The sequence below is a fragment of the Stegostoma tigrinum genome, chromosome 26 (genome assembly GCF_030684315.1).
Source record: "Stegostoma tigrinum isolate sSteTig4 chromosome 26, sSteTig4.hap1, whole genome shotgun sequence".
NCBI classification, from domain to species: domain Eukaryota; kingdom Metazoa; phylum Chordata; class Chondrichthyes; order Orectolobiformes; family Stegostomatidae; genus Stegostoma; species Stegostoma tigrinum.
Window position 1 is genome coordinate 30251757 of NC_081379.1, and position 24954 is coordinate 30276710.

Below are 24954 nucleotides of genomic sequence, written 5' to 3' on the forward strand. Positions count from 1 at the left end.
GTAAGGAATTCCACAGATTCACAACCCTTTGGGTGAAGAAGTTCCTCCTGGCCTCAGTCCGACATCTGCTTCCCTTTATTTGAGGCTATGCCCCCGAGTCCTAGTTTCACCTGCAAGCAGAAACAATCTCCCTGCATCCACCTTATCTATTCCCTTCATAATCTTATATGTTTCTATAAGATCTCCCCTCATTCGTCTGAATTCCAACGAGTATAGACTACTAGCTTGTCTTTCTCACCAGCACCCTGTTCCCTTCTGTATGGCTTCTCTCTTTCTCATTGTTGGAGTTATGAGTCCATAACTGGTATCATTTTCCTTCCAGAGAATATGGGAACTGCAAATGCTGGAGAATCCGAGATAACAAAGTGTGGGGCTGGATGAACACAGCAGGCCAAGCAGCATCTTAGGAGCACAAAAGCTGACGTTTCGGGCCTAGACCCTTCATCAGAAAAGGGGGAGGGGGAGAGGGTTCTGAAATTATTAGGGAGAGAGAGGGAGGCAGATTGAAGATGAATAGAGGAGAAGATAGGTGGAGAGGAGACAGACTGGTCAAAGAGGCAGGGATGGAGCCAGTAGAGGTGAGTGTAGGTGGGGAGGTAGGGAGGGGATATGTCAGTCCAGGGAGGATGGACAGGTCAAGGGGGCGGGATGACGTTAGTAGGAAGGAAATGGGGGTGCAGCTTGAGGTGGGAGGTGGAGATAGGTAAGTGTAAGAACAGGTTAGGGAGGCAGGGACGAGCTGGGCTGGTTTTGGGATACAGTAGGGGGAGGGGAGATTTTGAAGCTTGTGAAGTCCACATTGATACCATTGGGCTGCAGGGTTCCCAAGCGGAATATGAGTTGCTGTCCCTGCAACCTTCGGGTGACATCGTTGGGCACTGCAGGAGGCCCAGGATGGACACACTGTCTGAGGAATGGGAGGGGGAGTTAAAATGGTTCGCGACTGGGAGGTGTAGTTGTTTATTGCAAACCGAGCGGAGGTGTTCTGCAAAGTCGTCCCCAAGCCTCCGCTTGGTTTCCCCAAGGTAGAGGCAGCCACACTGGGTACAGCGGATGCAGTATACCACATTGGCAGACGTGCAGGTGAACATCTGCTTGATGTGGAAAGTCATCTTGGGGCCTGGGATGGGGGTGAGGAAGGAGGTATGAGGGCAGGTGTAGCACTTCCTGCGGTTGGAGGGGAAGGTGCTGGGTGTGGTGGGGTTGGAGGTGAGTGTGGACCGGACGAGGGAGTCACGGAGAGAGTGGTCCGTCCAGAAAGCAGACAAGGGTGGGGATGGGAAAATGTCTTTGGTCGTGGGGTCAGATTGCAGATGGCGGAAGTGTCGGAGGATGATGTGTTGGATCTGGAGGTTGGTGGGGGGACGGGGTGTGAGTAATGAGGGACGTGAGGATGAGGGGGAATTCTCTTTTGGTGGTTGTTGCGGGGACGGGGTGTGAGTAATGAGTTGCGGGAAATGCGGGAGACACGGTCAAGGGTGTTCTCGACCACTGTGGGAGGGAAGTTGCGTTCCTTGACTAATGAAGACATCTGAAATGTACGGGAGTGGAATGCCTCATCCTGGGAGCAGATGTGGTGGAGGTGAAGGAATTGGGAATAGGGGATGGCATTTTTGCAGGAAGGTGGGTGGAAGGAGGTGTATTCTACGTAGCTGTGGGAGTCGGTGGGCTTGAAATGGATATCGGTTTGTAGGTGTAGCCTGAGATGGAGACAGAGGTCCAGGAAGGAGAGAGAGGTGTTAGAGATAGTCCAGGTGAACTTGAGGTTGGGGTGGAAGGTGTTGGTGAAGTGGATGAACTGTTCGAGCTCCTCATAGGAGCACGAGGCAGCGCTGATACAGTCATCAATGCAACGGAGGAAGAGGTGTGGTTTTGGGCCTGTGTAGGTGCAGAAGAGGGATTGTCCCATGTAACCTACAAAGAGGCAGACATAGCTTGGGCCCATGCAGGTACCCATGGTCACCCCCTTTGTCTGTAGGAAGTGGGAGGAATTGAAAGAGAAGTTGTTGACGGTGAGGATGAGTTCAGCTAGGCGGATGAGGGTGTCAGTGGAGGGGGACTGGTTGGGCCTGGGGATCAGGAAGAAGCAGAGGTCCTTTAGGCCTTCTGCATGGGGAATGCAGGTGTATGGGGACTGGATGTCCATGGTGAAAATGAGGTGGTGGGAACCAGGGAATTGAAAGTTGTGGAGGAGGTGGAGGGTGTGGATGGTGTCACGGACGTAGGTAGGGAGTTCCTGGACCAAAGCGGAGAAAATGGAGTCCAGATAGGTGGAGATGAGTTCAGTGGGGCAGGAGCAGGTGGAGACAATGTGTCGACCAGGGCAGGTGGGTTTGTGGATTTTGGGAAGGAGATTGAAGTGGGCGGTGCGGGCTTGGGGAACAATGAGGTTGGAGGCTGTGGGTGGGAGGTCACCTGAGGTGATGAGGTTGTGGATGGTTTGGGAGATGATGGTTTGGTGCTCGGGGGTAGGGTCATGATCCAGGGGGCGGTAGGAGGTGGTGTCGGAGAGTTGGCGTCGGACTTCAGCGATGTAATGGTCAGTGCACCATACTACAACTGCGCCTCCCTTGTCTGCGGGTTTGATGGTGAGGTTGAGATTGGAGCGGAGGAAGCAGAGGGCTGCCCGTTCTGTGGGGGAGAGGCTGGAGTGGGTGAGAGGGGCGGAGAAGTTGAGGCGATTGATATCTTGACAGCAGTTGGAGATGAAGAGGTCGAGGGAGGGTAGAAGGCCTGTGGGTGGTGTCCAGGAGGAGGGCTTGTGCTGGAGGTGGGAGAAGGGGTCAGTGGAGGGAGGGTTAGGCTCACTGTTAAAGAAGTAAGCATGGAGGACGAGGTGGCAGAAAAACTGCTCAATGTCCAAACGTGACCAGTATTGTTTGATGTGTGGGTGGAGGTGTCAAAGGTGAGCCCCTTGCTGAGGACTGACCATTCGACCTCAGTCAGGGGGAGGTCTGGGGGGATGGTGAAGACGCGGCAGGGTACAGTGTTGCTGTCTCCTCTGGAGCTGCTGGCTGTGGAGGCTGTGGACGGAGGGAAGTCAGCGTCAGCTATGGGCAGAGTTACATTGGCGGTGGTGGGTGGGGTTGCGCCTGCATCTGCTGTAGGCGGGGTTCCATCGGCGTCAGTGGTGGCGAAGTTCTGTCGGCGTCAGTGGTGGCGAAGTTCTGTCGGCGTCAGTGGTGGCGAAGTTCTGTCGGCGTCAGCAGTGGGCGAAGTTCTGTTGGCGTCAGCGGTGGGCGAAGTTCTGTTGGTGTCAGCGGTGGGCGAAGTTCTGTCGGCGTCAGTGGTGGGCGGAGCAGGGTAGGCGGCAGCAGTAGCGGTGACGGTCGTGTCTGTGGTGTTGGTCTCGAAAATGGAGGCTGTGACTTCAGTCGCGATGGCGCTCGCGGTCCCGGGAGTGGTGTACCCAGCGGTGGCGGATGTGACATCATCTGTGGGTTCTCCGACAGTGGCCTCATGGCCAATGGCAGCGGGTACATTGTGGGCAAGGTCCTGGGTACGGCTTGGGATTTGGGAGGTGGAGGAGTCCCGTTTCAGCTGGCAGGGACCGGTGAGTTTACTCTATTTACGGTTTTTAGCGTCCAATAAAGCTGAGTAGAATTGTAAGTTCAGGTTGTGGATCCTACAAAGAATAAAAAACAGGAGAAGTCCTTTGCAGGTCTGGGAGAGGGAGGCTCTGAGCTGGGGCAGGTTGGATTGCAGTGCCTGGAGATGCCGGCACATTGCTGCGAGTATGTGCTTCAGGACTCACAGGGAGGAACGCTTCTGAAGGGTCTCGATGTTCTAGATGTAGATATGGTCATGGTTGGGGCCAAATTGGGAAGGCTTGAATGTGGGCTGTAGTCCACTGGGGCTGAACTGGTTCCGTAGGCAGGTGCTGAGGAAGGTGATGTGGCTGTAGTACCTGGTTTGCTTCAGGGTGTGGTCGAGCAGTTTCAACGCCAAAACAGCAACTCATATTCCGCTTGGGAACCCTGCAGCCCAATATCAATGTGGATTTCACAAGCTTCAAAATCTCCCCTGCCCCAACTGCATCCCAAAACCAGCCCAGCTTGTCCCCGCCTCCCTAAAGTGTTTTTCCACTAACCTATCCCCTCCTCCCACCTCAAGCCACACCCCCATTTCCTTCCTACTCATTCCGCCCCTTGACCTGTCCGTCCTCCCTGGACTGACCTATCTCCTCCCTACCTCCCCACCTACACTCACCTCCACTGGCTCCATCCCCACCTCTTTGACCGGTCTGTCCCCTCTCCACCTATCTTCTCCACTATCCATCTTTGATCCGCCTCCCCCTCTCTCCCTATTAATTTCAGAACCCTCTTCCCCTCCCCCTTTTCTGATGAAGGGTCTAGGCCCGAAACATCAGCTTTTGAGCTCCTAAGATGCTGCTTGGCCTGCTGTGCCCATCCAGCTCCACACTTTGTTATCTCTCATTTTCCTTCCAGCCTGTTTCTCTCAACATCCTCGTCTCTCCCTTCAGGCTTTTTCTTTTCTTGCATTTCCTCTTTCCCTTTTACCTGGTCCAGTTGCTATATCCATTTCTCCTGATCTGTCCTTCTTGCTCTTGCTGCTACTTCCCTTAACTTCATGGTCCTGGTCTTATTGCTATGACTTCTGGCTATTCCTCCCTGTGCTCTGTCTAGATGTTGTCTCATCTTCTGATATTTTTATTAATTTATTTACTGTAGCGCATTGCCTGACAACCACCCAACTTGCTGAGGAAGAACACTTTCTATAAGATGTTAAATTCTTGTAAATGTGGTCAGTTTTTAAACAGCTTTAATTATTTCAAGAGGACAATAACTTGGCATAATCTAACTGATATCTGATATGCACTTATAACTAACTGTGATGTGCATTATTATAAGATGTGAGATGGGTCCTTGCAGTTTACAATTAATAACCTATTAATGACTTAAGTCTGAATAATTGACTTGCCTTTTGGGCGAGCCAGTTAGTTGCCCATTTCTTCAACCATTCTGTGTTACTTACAATTGTTATAAATTATATGGCATTTATTCACATTTAAGCATTTGGAATTTAAATTTTGGGTTGAAAAATACCTCTCTTAATTCTTCCAAGGTGATTTTTCCATCTCCATTAGTGTCATACATCCGAAACAAAACTAGCAGAAATATAGCATACTTTGATTAGTGCAAAAGTATTTCACATCACAGAGAAGTCAGTGTCCCAACAAATGTGGCAGAAATTTGTTACGTAGCAATATTTGATTATAGACATCACCACAATGTAATTCAGCAATTAATTATATCAAATTGGAAAACTTTCAGAGTGCTCATCTAACTAAGCAGCTGGTAAATAGAAGAGCTAAAGTATATTGAGATAATGGGAACTGCAGATGCTGGAGAATTCCAAGATAATAAAATGTTAGGCTGGATGAACACAGCAGGCCAAGCAGCATCTCAGGAGCACAAAAGCTGACGTTTCGGGCCTAGACCCTTCATCAGAGAGGGGGATGGGGAGAGGGAACTGGAATAAATAGGGAGAGAGGGGGAGGCGGACCGAAGATGGAGAGTGAAGAAGATAGGTGGAGAGAGTATAGGTGGGGAGGTAGGGAGGGGATAGGTCAGTCCAGGGAAGACGGACAGGTCAAGGAGGTAGGATGAGGTTAGTAGGTAGATGGGGGTGCGGCTTGGGGTGGGAGGAAGGGATGGGTGAGAGGAAGAACCGGTTAGGGAGGCAGAGACAGGTTGGACTGGTTTTGGGATGCAGTGGGTGGGGGGGGAAGAGCTGGGCTAGTTGTGTGGTGCAGTGGGGGGAGGGGACGAACTGGGCTATTCTTTGTTTCTGAAAATAACTTCATTCTTCAGACACAATATTCAATACAGTAAAGCCAAGTTGTTGTTTGTTGTAAAACAATGGCACACAGATTAGCAGCTACTCTGAGGGTTTTAAAGGAAAATTCTAGGATTCAAACGCTAGATATTTTTAATCAAGTCCTTCAGGCATGTTTTGACATACGTTGGAACAAGTGGGACTTGAACCTTGGCATTCTGGTAAGGAGACTACCACTGCACCACAGGAGCCCCATGGATTCTGATTCTAAAAAGGAGTAAATCAATCTGCCTCACATGCACCTCTCAAATTGTTTCATGATGTGCTATTATTGGTCATGTCCATTGAAAATTAAGAAGTTGGAGTATCTTGGTAAGGGGTACATACAGTAATCACAGAAATTGATCAAAAGTAGACTTTTAATAATTTAAATGTGTGCATCGTTTGTGCAGTCTTTGTCCTCTCTGGTTTAAAGGAGTACAGAAAAAAAAACAGGTGCAATACCAAGTTTGAGTAATGATATTTTCTCATCAGCTAAGCCATGGCTAAGCAAAGAGTAGGGGTAAATGGGTGCTTTTCTGGTTGGCGGTCAGTGGCTAGTGGTGTGCCTCAGGGATCAGTGTTGGGACTGCAATTGTTTACAATTTAATTGGATGATTTGTAGTTGGGAACGAAGTGTGGTGTGTCAAAATTTGCAGATGACACTAAGGTGAGTGGTAGAGCAAAGTTTGCAGAAGACACTGAAAGTTTACAGAGGGATACAGACAGTCTAAGTGAGTGGGCAAAGGTCTGGCAGATAGAGTACAATGTTGATAAGTATGAGGTCATCCATTTTGGTAGGAATAACAACAAAATGGATTGTGTTTCAAATGGTAAAAAATTGCAGCACGCTGCTGTGCACAGGGACTTGGATGCCCTTTTGCATGCATCGCTGAAAGTGGGATTGTTGGTACAACAGATAATTAAAAAGGCAGATGGAACTTTATCTGCCATTGCTAGAGGGATGGAGTTTAAAAACAGGGATGCTATGCTGCAGCTGTATAGCGTCCTGGTGAGGCCACACCTGGAATACTGTGTGCCGTTTTGGTCTCCTTACTTGAGAAGAGCTATACTAGCACTGGAGGGGGTGCAGAGGAGATTCACTCGGTTGATTCCAAAGTTGAGAGGGATGGATTATGAGGAGAGACTGAGTAGACTGGGATTATACTCATTGGAATTCAGAAGAATGAGGGGAGATCTCATAAAACATATAAGATTATGAAGGGAATAGATACGGTGGTGGCAGGGAGGTTGTTTCTGCTAGAAGGTGGAACTAGGACTAGACGGCATTGCCTCAAAATAAAGGGAAGCAGATGTATGACTGAGGTCAGGAGGAAATTCTTCACCCAAAGGGTTGTGAATCTGTGGATTTCCCTGCCCAGTGAAGTAGTTGAAGCTACCTCACTAAATGTGTTTAACGCAAGGCTAGATAAATGTTTGAACAGTAAAGGAATTAAGGGTAATGGTGAGTGGGCAGGTAAGTGGAGCTGAGTCTCAAAAAGATCAGCCATGATCTTATTAAATGGCGGGGCAGGCTTGAGGACCCAGATGGCCTACTTCTGCTCCCAGTTCTTATGTTCTTATGGTATTCCTCCTGAATAGTAGACAATCTAGCAAACTTGCAGAAATGCTAAAGAAGAAGGGTCTATTCAGGACAAGGGTCTTGATCATCAAGGGCTAGTATTCCAACTCAATGCAACTGCCTCCTAGGGATGAAATGCATTCTAACAGAAGACAGTGATGTGTACGAACAAACTTTTAATGAGAATGTGGATGATTCTTCACACAATGTTGAGCATATTCACAGCACTGTGCTGAAAATGCCCATGTGATGTAAAGGTAGTTCTGCTACAATGTGTGTTTTGTTAATGTGAATTGGCTGTCACACAATTGATTAATAGTAGATGCTTTCTGGATAACATGAACTTTCTGCTGTACAGGTATAGCAATATTGCAGAGCAATTTCCCTATAGTGCGATTTTTAACAGCGATTTTCTATAGCATGAGGGCAGACAAGAACACAACAATTGCATTATGGGAGAACTACCTGTTGGGTTTGAATGTGACACACAAGTCCTTTCTAATGCAGAATATTTGAGATACTCCAAGAGGTGGCTGGTATTGATCAATGACTTGGCATGTGATGGAAGCAGTGTATGTGTCTCCGTACAGATAAAGCACTGCAATTTGTTCTAAAAGCTTGGTATGGGTGGGGAGTCTCAGGGGTTGTTCAGAGTTGGGGGGGTGAAGGAAGCCGATAGATAGTTACAGAGATAGTAGGAACTGCCGATGCTGGAGAATCTGAGATAACACAATGTGAAGCTGGATGAACACAGCAGGCCAAGCGGCATCAGAGGAGCAGGAAAGTTGACGTTTCGGGTCGAGACCCAAAATGTCAACTTTCCTGCACTTCTGATGCCGCTTGGCCTGCTGTGTTCATCAAGCTTCACACCGTGTTTGCTCAGTGCATCTGGGAAATGAGTTCAGAGAAACCCAGCGCAGTGGTAGCTTGGCGAAGCTAGCTGTGACAAAGAGCTGGAATTGTGCCATTAGTAGGTGCTGGAGTGCAGCTTTGAGAAGCCAAGACAGGAAAAGAGATTCAAACAATGAGCATACAGTCATGTATACTACAGCAAAGTGGTTTTGAGGGCGTTTCAAAGCTAGATTTTCAATGGAATTTCTTTGGGATGACAGAAACTTTTAACCAAATTTGGTAGTTTGCTGTCTCACTGATATATGGATCAGTTGATGAGAAATCTCTGGTGTCTTTCTGGACTGATATTTGATGTGTTCTAAGGGGTGCTATGCACTATGTTTGTCAACCCATATCGACCTCATGAATTCCAGATGATAAAGTGTAAGTTGTAAACATATTGTAACTTGCTTTATTTTTCTTATCACGTATAGTAAAGCTTCATTTGTTTGTTCAAAAAGTTGTGACCTATTTCTCTAAGTTAAGTGCTTCAGATCTCGAACTTTGTCTAAAAAATATTCCTGTACTCTAATCAGTTTGGGACATTAATGTAGTGGTCTTGTCTGGGACCATAACTGTTTTCAGAGCTTCAATTCCCGTTGTAATGTTTTATCATACTTTGTCCATATCCACTTTTATGACGTGGAGGCGCTAGTGTTGGACTGGGGCGGACAAGGTCAGAAATCACATGACACCAGGTAATAGTCCAACAGGTTTATTTGAAATCACATGCTCTTGGAGCACAGGCCCTTTGTCAGGTGAAGTGAGACAGAAACATGCAGAACACAGAATTTATAGACAGAGAGATGAAGGACAGAGAGATCAAACGATCACACAAACATGGAGTGCCGAATAATAAGTCTCTGCAGGTGATCAAAAGTATTAGGCAGTGTGAGTAAAGTGCCAACAGCTGAATAACCAAGCAAAAGAATGACCTATAATCTGACTAAATGAGGCAGATGGATAATTACAGAAAATAAGGTAGTGCTGGAGGCAAACCAAAAGACTGGAATAACATGATAGTTATAAGAATTGCATGCTGAAGGTTTAACCAAAATAATAAGTATTCCAAAATTGTACCAACTAATCAAGGTAGAGAGATCATAACAATGTATCAAGATGATCGTGTCAAAACAGGACAAGATTTTAGAGATGCAGAACAGTGTGGTCGGGTCAAATGCAGCACGACATGAACCCAAGATTACAGATGAGGCTGTTTTTATGAGTACGGATCACGGCTTTGAGTTCTGGTTCGGCAATTTTGCATTGTTGTGTATCTTGAAGGTTGCCTTGGAGGATGCTTACCCAAAGATCGGAGGCTAAATGTCTTTGACTACTGAAGTGCTCCCCAGACAGAAGTGTTCCCTCTTGTGCTGCGCGCTGTCCATTCATCTGTTTGGACTCATGGCAAGGGATCACTGAAATGACTATATAGCAATATGAACAAGTTTCATCCCACCATCAGACTTACTATGGATGACTCTCCCAACTCAGTCTCATTCTTGACACATGCATCTCCAAAAAGGATGGACACCTCAATAACTCACTCCACCGCCAGTCCAAGGATAACCTCACGATGCTGAACTTCTCTAATTTCCACCTGAAACATATTAAAGAAGCCAACCCCTACAGACAAGCCCTGCGCATACACAGGATCTGCTTAGGTGAGGAGGAATATGACAGACACCTAAAGATTTTGAAGGATGCCCTCAGAAGAATGGGATACAATGCTCAACTCATCGACTGGCAGTTTTGACGTGCCACCGTGAAAAACTGCAATGACCTCCTCAGAAGACAGACACAGACTACATCTGATAGAGAACCTTTCATCATCCAGTACTTCCCCTGAAGCAGAGAGAGTACACCATGTTCTTTGCAGCCTTCAACATCATCAATGATGACCAGCATCTCGCCAAGATCATCACTACGTCTCCACTTCTCATCTCCAAGCAACCACCAAGCTTTAAACAAACCAGGCTTCAGGACAACATCAACACACAACACCCACCCACCACATACTCGGCAGATACTTGTGACTTGGCCAATGCCGTCTATCTCACATGCTGCAGGCAAGGATGCCCCGAAGCATGGTATATTGGTGAGACCATGCAGATATTACAACTATGGATGAATGGACACCACGCAACAATTGCCAGACAGGAATGTTCCCTCCCAGTTGGGGAATAATTCAGAGGTCAGGGACATTCAGCTTCTGATCTTTGTAAGTGTCTTCCAAGGCAGTCTTTAAGATACACAACAACGCAGAATTGCCGAGCAGAAACTAATAGCGAAGGTCCGTAACTATGATGATGCCTCAACTGCAATCTTAGGTTCATGTCGGGCTACATGTGACCCCACCACACCTTTCTGTACCTGTAAATTTTTCCTTCCTGTCCTGTTTTGACATCATCACCTTGATAAATTGGGATAGCCTCTCTACCTTGATTAGTTCATATAGTTTTTGATGACTTATTACTTTGGTTAGACACTTGGCATGTGGCTCTTATACCTATCATGTTGTTCCCGTCAGGAACTGCAGGAACACAGCAGGCCAGGCCTCCTCTACATCGGGGAAACCAAGCAGAGGCTTGGAGACCACTTTGTAGAGCACCTATGCTCGGTTCGCAACAAACAACACCTTCCACTTCAACACCCCTTCCCACTCCCTGGGCAATATGTCCATCCTGGGCCTCCTCCAGTGTCACAGTGATGACACCTGGAAACTGGAGGAACAGCACCTCATATTCTGCCTTGGAAGCCTACAACCCAATGGTCTCAATGTGGACTTTACTAGTTTCAAAATCTCCCGACCCTCGACCTCATCCCAAGGCCAGCCCCTCCTCTCATCCCCGCCTCATTGATCTGTCTGTCTTCCCTCCCATGTACCTGCCCCTCCCTCCACATTGACCAATCCCCATCCCTACTTCCTACCTACACACACCTTTACTAGCTTCATCCCCGCCTCCTTGACCTGTCCATCTTCTCTCCCACCCTATCCACTCCACTATCTACCTGCTATCACTGTTCTCCCCAGTCTATTTACTTCAGAGCCCCCTTCCCCTCCCATATTTCTGAAGAAGGGTCCTGACCCGAAAAATCAGCTTTCCTGCTCCTCTGATGTGCCTGGCCTGCTGTGTTCCCCCAGCTCCACATTGCTATCTCAGACTCTAGCATCGGCAATTCCTATTATCTCTGAATGTATTCCAGTCATTTGGTTTGTCTCCAGCACCACCTTATTTTAAATTTTTCTGTAACTATCTCTCTGCCTCATTTAATTGGATTATAGGCCATTACTTTGCCTGTTATTTAGCTGTTGATACTTTATTCACACTGTCTAACACATTTGATCACCTGCAGAAACTCATTATTCGACACTCTGCTCACAGCACTTGCATGATCTTTCTACCTCTCTGCCTATAAATTCTGTGTTCTGCATGCCTTTCTCTCACTTCACCTGACAAAGGGGCTGTACTCCGAAAGCCTGTGACTTCAAATAAACCTGTTGGAATATAACCTGTTTTTGTATGACTTCTCACTTTTATGATGGAATGACTGTATGTTTTTCAGACCACAACAGAAGCTTGTACAAGGGTTTCCTGAAGTTCCTGTGTTAATATTCAGCAAGATCTGGCTAATATTCACTCTTGGCACAAATGTCAAGTAACATTTACACTTTTTCAATGCCAGGAATTGTCATCTCCCACAAGGGAGAATCTAACCATCTCCCTTTAATATTCAATGGCATTGCTATCACTGAATCCTGCATGATCAACATTCTGGACAATAGCATTGATAAGAAACTGAAGTGGACCAGCCACATAAATATCGTAGCTACAAATGTTTCACAGGCTGAAAATTCTGCATTCACCAACATCCTGATTCCACAAAGCCCGTCCACCGTCTACAAACATAAGCCAGGATTGCTTTGGAATGTACTCCACTTGTCTGGATCAGTGCAACTCCAGTGACACTCACAATGTTACAGCTCATGCATAATCTTAACCATTCACTCCCTTCATTACTGGCTGTCCAGGCTTAACTTGCTGAGGCTCCTTCGATAGCATCTTCCTAATCTACAAACTCTACCACCGATAAGGAAAAGGATAGCAGACACTTGGGAACATCCCATGTGCAAGCCCCCTCTGAGCCACACACTATTTTGACTTCAAAACATTTTGCCGTTCCTTCATTGAATCTGTGTAAAATTCCTGGAACTCTCTTCTTAATATCACTGTGGGTGTTCCTGTACTCCAAGGACTGTAGCAGTACAAGATGGTCATTAGGGCAGTTAGAAATGAACATCAATTGCTGGCCTTCCACTACCACTCAGATTCAATGAAAGAATTAAACTAGATGTTATCTTTTCCTCACAGATTAGCCAACGTGAACCAATGAAGGGTGGCTGATTTGTAGCATTAAATCTGCTCCCCTTTCCAAAGAACTGACAGGTTTGCTGAGTAATTCCACCATTTTCTTTTGTTCTTCTTTCAAATTCCCAGCATTTGCAATAATTTGCACTTGTTAATGTACCAGTTGTTCTGCTTCAAGGAGGATGATATAAGTGCACTTGATAAATTCTCAATCAACAGGTTAAAGAAAGGACACCAAATATAAACAACCCAACTGTGAAAGTGTTGCCTTCAATCAATTTTATGAGTTGTTTAAATCTGCTAATGGGTTCCAAGAAAAACAAACTCCACAGGTCTCTCAGCAGGAATTCTGCGAGTTCCAGAGAAGTTATATCACACTCAAAAGATTAACTGTGTTACTGTCTCCAGAGATGCTGCAAGAACTGCTGAGTTTCTCCATCGCCTTCTGTTTTTAATTCAGATTTCCACCATCCACAGTATTTTGCTCATATTCAAGGATTTAATTTATTGCCACTTTTCTTCCAGATATGCCCACCTTGAAAAAGCTATTCTCTATGTTCAGGATTGCCGTTTGAATCTTTCAGCTTGTTCACCTTTATTGCTTTCTGATTTCCTCCTAGCATTTGATAAAGCTCCCTTTCATAGCCACATTTCCTCCCTCAGTCTCCATCTCTGCTTTACCCTTTATGTAGTTTCAAAATGTAGTTTCCATGTTTCAAATCTTCCCTCACTTGTTTCCAGTCTTCACTTCTCACTGTACTTAGTTAATACAATGGATTCCTTGTGTGTTCCGGTTGTACAACATGTATATAAATTCTTTATTTTTCATTTTAAACAAGGAAATTAAGGAAACAGTTGCCTGGAGTCTCTCTTCAGTTGTGCCAACATTTTTCAGTGAAATCTGGCCATAATCAACATAATGAACATTACAAATTGTGTGTTTTTACAGGAGCTAACTATGTTAAACACAAGTTGCATTTCTATGATATTTTGCTGTTAGTTTTATAAATAAACCTGGTGGAAACCAGACTTGCTCCCCACCCACCTCCCATCACAAAATTGTCCGTGCCTGTCCCCACCCCTCCAAGATGAATTAATAACCACTTGGGAATTTCCACTACTTACATTTGTTTTCAAGGCTTTGAATAGGTTTTACAAATGAAGTTGGTTCTGTTAGGTGTGAGGACATGAATAGGTATATTTTAGAAGGTGGTGAAAGTCAATTTTTTTCACCAATAAGAAATGGACTATTGCAAACCAATGTAAGCCAATAAATGGTTCTGTGTATTTCAGAAAAATCACAGAACTTCAGATCACTCCCATGAGTGATTTGTTTATTTGTTGTGATAATCCCATATTGAACTGTATTAACTAATCAGTAAGTCAAAGAATACTTTAAAGCAACATTTTTAGAAGATCTATGTTTTTAAAATTTTGCCCAAATAGTTGGTCCATGGCAAACTCTGCATTTGGCAATATGAAAATGTAGCTAAAGTAGAACTCAATACATTTCAAAAACAGTTTCAAACGGTTTCAAAGACAACCTAGTTTACACCTGGACCTCTATCAAAGTTCAAAACAGAAACCTTACCACAGAGTATTTACCTTAACTAAAGTCTGGTCATCTCCCTTTGGCAATCAATGGCATCGCACTACCAAAATTATCAGCATACTAATGGTTTCCATTGAACAATAACTGTACAGTATCAACTGAATAAATGTGATGCCTACTATATCAAGTCAGGGACTGGGCATTCGATAGTGAATTCCTTACTCTCCCAAGTTATGAAATGTGGGGTGACAATTATGAGGTTTATAAGATTAGTTTGTTTTGGGGCTTTGTCTTTGTTTGAAGATAAAATGAAGGTGGTCATGATTTTCTTAGAGATCAATAACTTTTAAAATGCAATTCAGGCTTGCAGTTAACAGCTGAAAGGATGACAGAACAAGTTTCCACATTTTAGATAACAAAGTGTGGGGCTGGATGAACACAGCAGGCCAAGCAGCATCTTAGGAGCACAAAAGCTGACGTTTCGGGCCTACACCCTTCATCAGAAAAGGCATTTCACATTTTGTCTGGTTTGCACTTGAGGAAGAATCCACCAAGTATAAAAAGCTCATTATAAAAGATAGCTCTATGATTAAAAGTTCCCAGACTGAAGTAAACTCTTACAATCTAAGATCACCTTGGATGGGTTCCAAGAGGAAGAAATGACAAGCTCTGCAGCCTGCCTGGCAGCAAGACTGGGTGTTTTAATCATTAGACACTAAAGGAGGCCACGACTTTTTACTGGGAAGAAGGTACAAGATGTTTAGTCTTGGGAGATAATGCTAACAGCTTGCATCCTAACAGTGGCTAGACTAAGAGTCTTCAAGTGCCATAGAAGTGTAGGAATATCAAGTTGCAAGTGGTTGTACTTTTAAACTGTCTACTTACCTAGAAGAATAAAGGAAGTAAGGGTCTCAAGGGTAGCTAATCACCATTTCTTGGATACAAAAATACAAACCTGTTCACAGATGTGACTACTTCCCTCAACAGTAGGTGGGATTTGAACCCTAGCATCCTGGTTCAGAGGTAAGGATACTCCACTGCACTGCAGGTCCCTGCAGTAGCAGCCCCCTAAATATGTTCTAATCAACCTATTCACAGGTGCTGTGACACATCCCTGGAGCAAGTGGGACTTGAACCTGGGCCTCTTTGTTGTCAAGTAGGAACACTACCATTGTGCTACAAGAGCCCTAACAGCCTTCCTCTATGCTTCTTTATACCCAGAGGTTCTATCACACACAAGTGAGAGACTTTCCTATCGCTAAAATCACTGTGACTCTTTTTATTAACTACTAACCATCAGCAGTAATCGCTCGTGAAGCTAAAACTCTGGAACTCACTACATAACAGCAGCACAGGAACACATTCACAAAACATACTGCAGTTCTTCAAATGTTAGTCCAACATCACCTTCCCAAGGGCAGCTAGAGATAACTAATAAATACCAGCAATGCTCAAATCTCAGGAAATAAAAAAAAAGGCAAGTATTAACACAAGTCATTATGTATATTAGGGCATCTGCCTATCATAGGTTAATTTCTAAACAGAGACTGACTCTTACACTTGGAGTATCTTATAGAAACTGTAGAAGAAGGAGGACCTCAAACTATTTTCAGGCATATTTTACATTGTTTCATACATTTGCTGTTGTGTGTCCTCCCCCCCCCCCCCCCCCCCCACAACGCCACCACCGCCTTTCTGAATTAAGAGAGTGCAACAGCATTGTTACATCTGTTATGCAGGACATGCCTAGTAATACTTAAAATCAGAACCACAAAGAGTAGATTCACTCTGTTCCTGAAAACTTATCCAGTGCTTTTTCTCCTTGTTATGCTCCACTGCAGTAAGTGAGTAATATTTGCTGCATTCCATAAGCTCTGCCTTAAAAATAAAAACACAGGAACTGTATACTCCAACCTAAATAATAAGTTTGTGAAATCCTTGCACTTGTCATGGGTTATTACGTAATTCACTTCTGTTTTCTACAATCGAAATTGGATATTTCTCAACTCCTCTGAAATGAATGGAATTCTCAAACAGGTTTGGCTTCTTGTGCAAGAATTTGATAACTAATTGAATGTGTCATTGGATACCGTTTGAGTTCATCAAATTATGGATAAGAAAAAGAAAGGGTTGAATTCACTGGAGGAAGAAAAAAGTGAAGAAAACTAGCAAACATACATGAAGATAAGTTCAATGTTATTTAAGAAATAAATATTTCCTACTTGTAGCTGCTGTCTTACAAAACAGACTGCCACCGACAGATGGAACATTCAAATAGAAACCAAAATATTCCATATTGTGTTCAATTAATATCACCAGTTCATTTTGCATTTTTGACTGGTGGTGGCTGTGTCCTCTTTAATACCATCCTTGGTGTAACTTTCAACATCATTTTGTGGGCAGTTGAGTGAGGTTGGGGCAGTGAGTTGTAAGGACTTGCTTTTTGGTCTTGTGCATTGAGGAGAGTTAAACTAAATCAATTAGAAAGCTTTACCGTAGCCTTTTTAAATCACATGGACAACATCTAACATTTGGAATAATCCATGTCTTTGTCATAGGAACAGAGGAGTGATTGGGAAATCCATTTAGTTCAACAGCCCAATAATCTTTCTTTCCAAGCATGCCCATCAATCACTACACTGTTCAGAAATCTATTTAATTGAGAAACTTCAACCATAAGCACTAAAAAGCCTATTGATATGTAAAAGAAAATATATTAAGAAGAATAATAAGGTATTGTGAGCAAATAACTATTGTTTGAAAATAGACAAAGCAGGTGAATGGTTAAAAGTTCTCAACTGTGGAGTCTAGAGGAACGGTTAAACTTGTACGATGGAAGGGTGATTTTTCATTTGTACTGATCTGGATTTATATGTGAGGCATGTTTTTATGCATAAATTGCCACTATCTCAACATTAATAACTATATGCTAACCGAATTGAAATACCTCTGCTTACAACATGCAACAAGCAGCTGAATAAATCTGCAAATTTCCAAATTTGTTCAAGACGCAAGCTTGTTTCTGGTTCCCAGTAGGTACATATTTATCACATTAACTATATCATGACTTACTGGTGTACAAATAAGTGCCATATCAGTGCCTTACATTGCAGTTTTTCATTTTTGTAGTATTCTAAGTCCTCTTTTGTGTGATTGTCATCCATATGTTGGAAAAACGATAAAGTAGTCAGGAAGTTTTCAAACGTGATTTCATCAACCGTTCCACTCGTTTGTTGTCCCAAGTTTCTAGGGAAAAACACATGGATGTTAGGAGATTGCTTTACACTTTCTCACTCTCAGCACCTATTTCCACATCAAGCACAGCCTAGATTTCCCCCTTCTATCAATATACTTCAGTTCCAACCTTGAAAAATACTTTCTGGCTTATGCTGTACTATAGCTACTTTGTAATCAGCCATTCGAGCAGTCTCTCTGAGATTTCAAGTTTTATACTCTTCTTCCACACTTGTTCAGAAGCAGCTAAAATTGCTCAAATGTATCTCATGGGGAGTGGAGAATTCCATTCCAACAGCATGAACTGGTTTTGTGATCAAACTGCATGATTGTAAGCAAAGTAGGTTCACTCAGTATAAGCAAGATTTTTTAAAAAATCATATGATCAATAATATGATGGTTCTAAGTAGATCAATTTAGAAAGGCTGAATTGAAGACTTACCTCCTATCAAAAAATGCATTGACAATTCTTGCCTTAATGGGATTACAGTCCAGATCTGGTATGTTATCAAAACAATCTTTGCTGCAAAATAAAGTAGGTAAGTATTTTATACAGACATGGGGAAAATTGCTCTAAATGTTGTTAAACATACATAGTAACTAGAATACTAATACCACATTGTAGCCTTCCCATCCGTTAGGTGCAAGAACCTTCTGTGCAAGATTTCAATTTGCTCTGAAGTAACTGAGAGGAAGGAAATTCAAAGTGTGAGATATTTACATAGAAAGAACATCCCCTCCTAAATTGTCCATATTATTTCATTTACCATGTGAAATTTTCTGTACAGGACTCATTGTGTCCACTGGGAGCACAGAAGCAGGCTCAGCTTCCATTAAAGTTAATGTATTATTTTTAAATAGGTTAATAATTCTGATATCTCTGAATTACATGAATGTGGCGGGCACTATCAAAAGTAAACAAGGTGACTCCCTGATTCCTGGAGCCTTTAAGAAAATACAGCTGACTAAGTTGGCTAACAAAAGCTGCTATCAGACTGCAACTTAATGTTAGTTACTCCCACACATTTCACTTTGAGTTCTGAAGGTAGGTGAAGGTAACAAATTATACATTCCAATGTTGTTCATTACAAGGAGGATTTTGAAAATGTTTATTTAAGTGGTGGTTGTTTGTTGGGACCCTGTGCTTTGGATTTAACTGAAAGGTGAGATTAGATACTGTAGAGAACATTGATGTTCTATCTTTTTGAATAAATGATCTAACCTAAAAGAGACGAGATACTATACTTTGGCATTTTTCTTAGAAAATGTAATCTCATTTACTCCCTTAAAAATTGCATGTGCAAACATGAGTCAGCAAAAGTAAAACTCCTGTTTCACAAGCTGCTTATTTATGGAGTGTGAAAGCAGGAGGAACTTATACAGTAACTTTGTCATTTTGGTAAAACATGTAATATTGAGGGACAGAAAAAGAAACCTCACTAATCACTTCTGGGTTTCACTCACTTAAATGACACAATAACCTTGATGTAGGCACTGCTAGTGTTCTTGCTGCCCTTCGTAGCAGAGATACATGTTCTGCCTGACTTGTTCTGGGTTAGCTAAGGCTGTCTCAGAGGCTTACTTGGAGTGATTAGGCTTAGAACGAAGTCAACCAGCCCACTGAATCCATGCCCCATTGTGCAGGGCAGTCAAATCAGTCTATTACCTTGCTCTATTCCCTCTTGCCCTGCAAGTTTATTTCCCTCAAGCACTCTTGCAATGTCCTCTTGAAATTATTGACCTCTACGCTTGTTGAAACACGAAGAAACAGAACAGTAGAAGCATTACTGAAGGTAATGCTACGGGTAATGAATCAAGTGCAGCAAATACAGGGCTACGGTCCAGTTCGTGTGAACACATCCTCGTTACGATATAGAGATGGAGGGTGGAAGCAGCTCAGGATCAGGATCTTTACAGGCTGGGGTTTGATCTGCCTAGTGACTGAACCGTACAGTTCAGGAGGGATTCAGGGTCGATCCCTGGTTTGTCTGCTCAATCCCGGCTAGTCGCCCAGGCAGGGTCGCTGAGAGAGCGGACTCAGGTCCCCCTCAGCTCGGCAGGGGCAATCCTACTCTGTTTGTCACACTCGCACTGAGCGTGAAGACGTGAGCAGCAGGACAGGTCATTGTGAAGCACCCCACAGTCGGTTAGCCGCTCACTTGCGTGTGAGTAACGGCCAGATTTGAGTGACCAAACAGCCCCCTCAGAGTCCGGAGAAAAGGAGGCAGAAAGAATGGGGTGGGAGTAAAAACACTATGAAAAGACATTTGGCTACAACACATTCATTGACAGCTTTTGAGCTTCAGAAAGTGCGATGAAAATCTCGCAGTTTTTGAAAAAAATGTTTATAATGTCCTTTCCGTATGAGGAAATGCGTTTCCAACCAGCCTTTTGTTGCGTGATCTTCGCGAGCCTCCTGGATTATTCGACATTTTCACTTTTAAATTGAGTTCAGCTCTTAAACAACCCAAGTGTAAGCGAGCGCCTGGAACTGTACTCACAGCCGGTCGTGTTCGCAAGGTTGCGAATCTCCCAGGCAGGCAGTGAAGGAGTAGACCCCATCACCTCTTCTTCGCCTTCAGCAGGTCACACCTTTCAAAACTCACAAAGTTCTAGGGAGCAAACTGACCAGGACACAGGCGCTTTGCGTCTCCTGGAATCGGGTGAAGCTCTGATCGACAGACACAACCAATTGGTAGCTTCGGTTAGTGATGTTCTGTAGAATGTAACTGCAATCACTGGGGATAATGAAATGTCCTTTTCGACACTTCCCTGTCGTGCCAGCGAGGGATTCCTCTGGGTCCTACCGCTCAAGATATGTTTGAATGATCCCTCGCTTCTTCCTGTTTTGACTAAGTTTCAATATTGTATTTCATGACAAAGATTTCGCAATAAGGTACACGGAAGGGAAGAGATGATGTACTGTTTCTTTCTTTAAATAATTGTGTTTCAAGACAGAGATTTCTTTTTAATCTTTAAATTACCTATATAGAACATCTTCTTGCCTTATCGAGCCAAAGATAACATCACAAACTCCAATAGGTTGAGAGCAAGGAGAGAGGTGCAGCTGAAAGAGGCAACAAACGTCATCTGAAACCCATTGGCGCCAATCTGATCCAGACCAACCATCCAACTAACTGAGCTAACTGGTCCCCGTGAAGGAGTTTGATTTGCTGAGTGTCTTACACTTTTACATGCATTTGAACTATGGATAGTGATGTTGGAGGCTCCAATTTATTTCCATGGCATGGCTAACCAGGAATGTCTCCCACTCTTACAGTGGAAGGACTTACAGATCAATTCTCAGCTTGCTTGCTTTGGAACATAACTTCCTTGGTCATCAAGACCTGCACTGGAACTTTGAACGTGAACTTCTGGGTCAGTGGCAGAAACACTGCCCCCTGCACTAATGACCTACTCAGGGTCACACTATTAGAATGAGGAGTTTCACATTTAGGGTTGACTTGACAAGACGTTTATCACTCAAAAGGCTGTGAATCTTTGAAATTCACAAGGGTGCTATGGATGCTGAGCTTTTGAATTCCTGAAGGCAGACTTTGATGGACTTGTGGATACTAAGGGCTATAGGAATATTGTGGAAAGGTGGATTTGTATTAGAAAATTAGCCATCATCTTCTTGAACAATGACATAGGCTCAAATAACCAAAGCAGTGATAGTGTATTATTTGAAATAAATAATAGTGATAAATACCCTCAATATAAAAACAGAAATGCAATTTCTTGCATCAAATACATCTCAATAAGCCTGCAGCTTCATGTACAAATCACTCCTCCTTCAATTAACTTTTTCACCTGAAGTCTGAAACACCTTCCCAAAAGCCCACTGTGTTGTTACATTTCTCTCACTTTTCACAGACTTTCTCAAATGTACCTCTTCCCCTGTTTTCAGCCACAGTGTATAATCTTGTGCTGCTCAATGACTGCGCTTGACTGTAGTGAAATCTGTTGGGTGTAGTTTGTAACATCAAATACATTGTACCAGTGCAACTGATTGTTGTTACAGCTGCTTAGTTTGAAGGAGTAAGAGCTAGTACCTTTCGTTAATACAGAACAAAGCCTGATGCATCAGTACATATTTCCATATTTTGCACTTTGGGTTCATATGCAAAGTTCACAAGTAAATTAATACAATTCAAACATACAATTGTATCATGCATGGGAGTCAAATTACAATAGATGCTACAATCGCAATTTTCAATTTAGTAAAATGTTGCAGAGACTCAGAATCAATATGCAAAACAACGCAGGCATTCAACCTTGACCTTTTTGAATGCCATTTTAAGCAAAAATAAGGACATTTATTTACCTTAAGTCTATGAAATCAGATAGAATTCAGAAATGACCACAGGCAGTGATGATTTGTCCCTCTCCCTGTGTGTATTTACTCCCATGAATTCCTTTGCAGTGTTCTACATTTGCGAATGACCTTATACATGTGGAATGTATCATGCTGCAATATTTATAGTCAACTATAGTCAATATATAGTCAAGAACTTTTTAGTAAAAACTAAAGTTATTGCACCTTCAGCAAGAGTAAATGTACATTCAAAGGTTTCTGTTTAGAAAACAAATACATGACCAGGTGATGAGATAACAAAGTGTAGAGCTGGATGAACACAGCAGGCCAAGCAGCATCAGAAGAGCAGGAAAGCTGACTTGCTTTTCTGAAGAAGGATTTAGGCCCAAAACATCAGCTTTCCTGCTCTTCTGATGCTGCTTGGCCTGCTGTGCTCATCCAGCTCTACACCTTCTTATCTCAGATTCTCTAGCATCTGCAGTTCCTACTGTCTCATGATCAGATGATATTTCAGTTACAGGATGATACTCCATCTATTTAAAAGTTGGTCAATGTGCAACTTATCAAACAGAATTAATGTTTAGGATTACATCACTTGGCCCAGTCTCTTGCAGTTTTGTCAGCCATAAAAATTTAACATCATGTTCAACTAAAACCATGATGACTGTTGCATATGAATCTGAAAGAGTCGATTGATTGCATTAAGCACCAACAACTGCAATCACATCATGAGGACTTGCTGGGACAGTAGCTAATGATCATGAAGCATTCAGGCCTAAGACCAGGTCCTCCTAACACATCCTTGTAATAGGTAGTTGCAGAGATGCAATAAACTATTTTTGTTTTAATTCATTCACGGGATGAGGGTGTCGCTGGCTAGGCATTTATTGCCTGTACCAAATTGCCCAAAGGGCAGTTAAGAGTCATCCACTTTGCTGTGGATCTGGAGTCACATGTGGACCAGACCAGGCAAGGGCAGCAGATTTCCTTCCCCAAAGGACGTTAGTGAACCAGATGGGTATATATGTTGGATAATATGGGAATACTATATTGCATAAGGAACTCAACTAGCTGGACTAGAGAAAACTATGCTCATGAATGTTAGAGCACATGGGACCTTCAGGAACACATTCCTAAAAGGTATTGGTGGCAGTACATACAACATGGTGAGCATGGCGACAATCTGAGGATATGCTTTAGCTTCAATGTACAATATGGTGAGCAGCAGGGATCTTCTAAGTGGGACCCAGAGATTGATTTGTCTACTTTATAGCACAGTGAGCCACAATCATCAGTAATGAGCTGATGAACTCCAGAAAAGAAACTTTATATCAATATTTCAAAGAATGTTAAAAAGCCCATCAGACTTATTAAAAGACATCTTGGAACAGAAGAAATTTGCACCACCAAGGCAGAGGTATAGGCTGCGTCCCAGGGTGGTGGTCTGCACCAGTGGTTCTAAGTCAGAGTTTGATCAGTAAGTGAACTGACATCAGATTGTGTGAATCAAAACTAGAAATGCCTGGCACAAATGAAAGATCTTAAATAGCACAGTAACCTAGGCTGAACAGATGAGAATTTTTTAAAAACATTTTTTCAATAAGGCCATGAGGCATGGCTAGAAAAGAAAACAGAAATAACAGGGCCAAAACAGAAATGCATAATCTGGCATCAGAAAGTCAGGAACATCACAAAGCTAGTATTTTAAAGTATACAAGCATTGGGCAATAATAAATTGTGAACAGTTCCAGTCCAACAGAAACATCTTTCAGAAAATTCATGAAGGCCCTGAGAGAGGAAGAACCTATATTAAAGATGCAAAATCCTAAACAAAACAAAAAAAAATCCTTGAGGTTAATTGTGTTGGAATAAGAATTTGTTTCATCTTGTCAACAAGGTGAGAGCCTGTGACTATGCTGGTTTGACGGAAATGGTTTCCATTGCTATCAAAATTGTGAATATTTCAAACTCAAAGAACTTGCAAGGTTTGTGAGGATACGTAACAAAGATACAGGCAATGACCACAGCCAGTATACACCACTGAGTGTATTAATAAATCAGTAAATGAAATAATACCTCTACCCACATCATCGCAGATCTATAAGGAGATTGAGAACAAAATCTGCTGATGCTCATTGGAGGTGTGGTGCATACACTCCATGGAAGCCACCACTCAGAAGAGCTCAACAGTGCATGGCCAAGGATCCATGCTGCTGCAAAGAAAATATTGCTTGCTCTGATGACAGTGATGACATCTTCAACAAAAGAAATAAAGATTAAAGATCCTCCATTCAGAAGGAACTGCAGCCTTGGGCTATCCACTGTTTTCTACTCAGCAAATCTGTTTCCAATTTCAACGAGAACAGTTTCAAGGAAACTAGTAAAACTTATGATTGTCTGAATTTGTAAAGTTAAAGAGTTGGGCTGAGTTGGGACAGTAAGAAATGTAATTTTTATAATTATTACTGTTAAACATTTATTTATCAATAAATAGCCTGTGGAGAGTTATTGTATCTGTGTCTGAAAGGGTCTGAAACATTTAATAGTGATTGAGAGCAATAATGATATTATGAGGATCAATCAGAGAATAACTAAGGATCTTGAAGTCTTACCTCATACCAGGTCCTCCTAACAGTCTCCATAATAATGTATTCCATATCCTTGTAACAGGTTAATAGTTGTTGAGGTGCAATAAACAAATAAAACTAAGAACAATGGATGCTGGAGATCTGAAAGAAAAACAGAAATTGCTGGTGAAACTCTCTAGGTCTGGCAGCACCTGTGTGAGAAAGCAGAGTTAATGTTTTGAATCGGGTTGCTCTTCATCAGAACTTAATGAACTTAACTTGTTTAAAACAAGACACTTTTCTAGTTAGACCAGATTCTGCTGTCCTCATCCATCCCCTGAGGAACACCGCCACAGAAATACACATCTACCGATGACATAGGCTCAAATAGCCAAATGACCTATTCTACTTATGTTCTTAGACATATAACAGTGGAACAGCAGTGATAGCATATTATATGAAATAAATAATAGTGATAAATACCCTCAAAATAAAAGCAGAAATGCAATTTCTTGTATCAAATACTTCTCAATAAGCCTGCAGCTTCACGCTCATATCACTCCTCCTTCAATTAACTTTTTCACCTGAAGTCTGAAACACCT

At 42.9% G+C, this 24954-nt stretch overlaps 1 protein-coding gene across 5 annotated transcripts in view; it reads right to left on the bottom strand.

The window, feature by feature from the left end:
- The window catches only part of tesca (tescalcin a), a 40178-nt gene extending 19860 nt beyond the window's left edge, over positions 1–20318 (bottom strand). Inside the window, exons 1-5 of one of the 5 annotated variants that reach the window (XM_048555740.2) lie at positions 20097–20318; positions 18083–18152; positions 17910–17990; positions 17340–17479; positions 5067–5128 (exon numbers count right to left, since the gene is read on the bottom strand). In XM_048555740.2, coding sequence (XP_048411697.1) covers positions 5067–5128; positions 17340–17479; positions 17910–17990; positions 18083–18087 — 288 coding nt within the window. In that variant the 5' untranslated portion in view covers positions 18088–18152; positions 20097–20318. Of the gene's footprint in view, positions 1–5066; positions 5129–17339; positions 17480–17909; positions 17991–18060; positions 18153–18234; positions 18267–19968 lie in introns of those variants that run through there. The other 4 variants (XM_048555739.2, XM_048555737.2, XM_048555738.2 and 1 more) reach the window with 4 other exon arrangements.
- Between the last annotated feature and the right edge of the window lie 4636 nt (positions 20319–24954).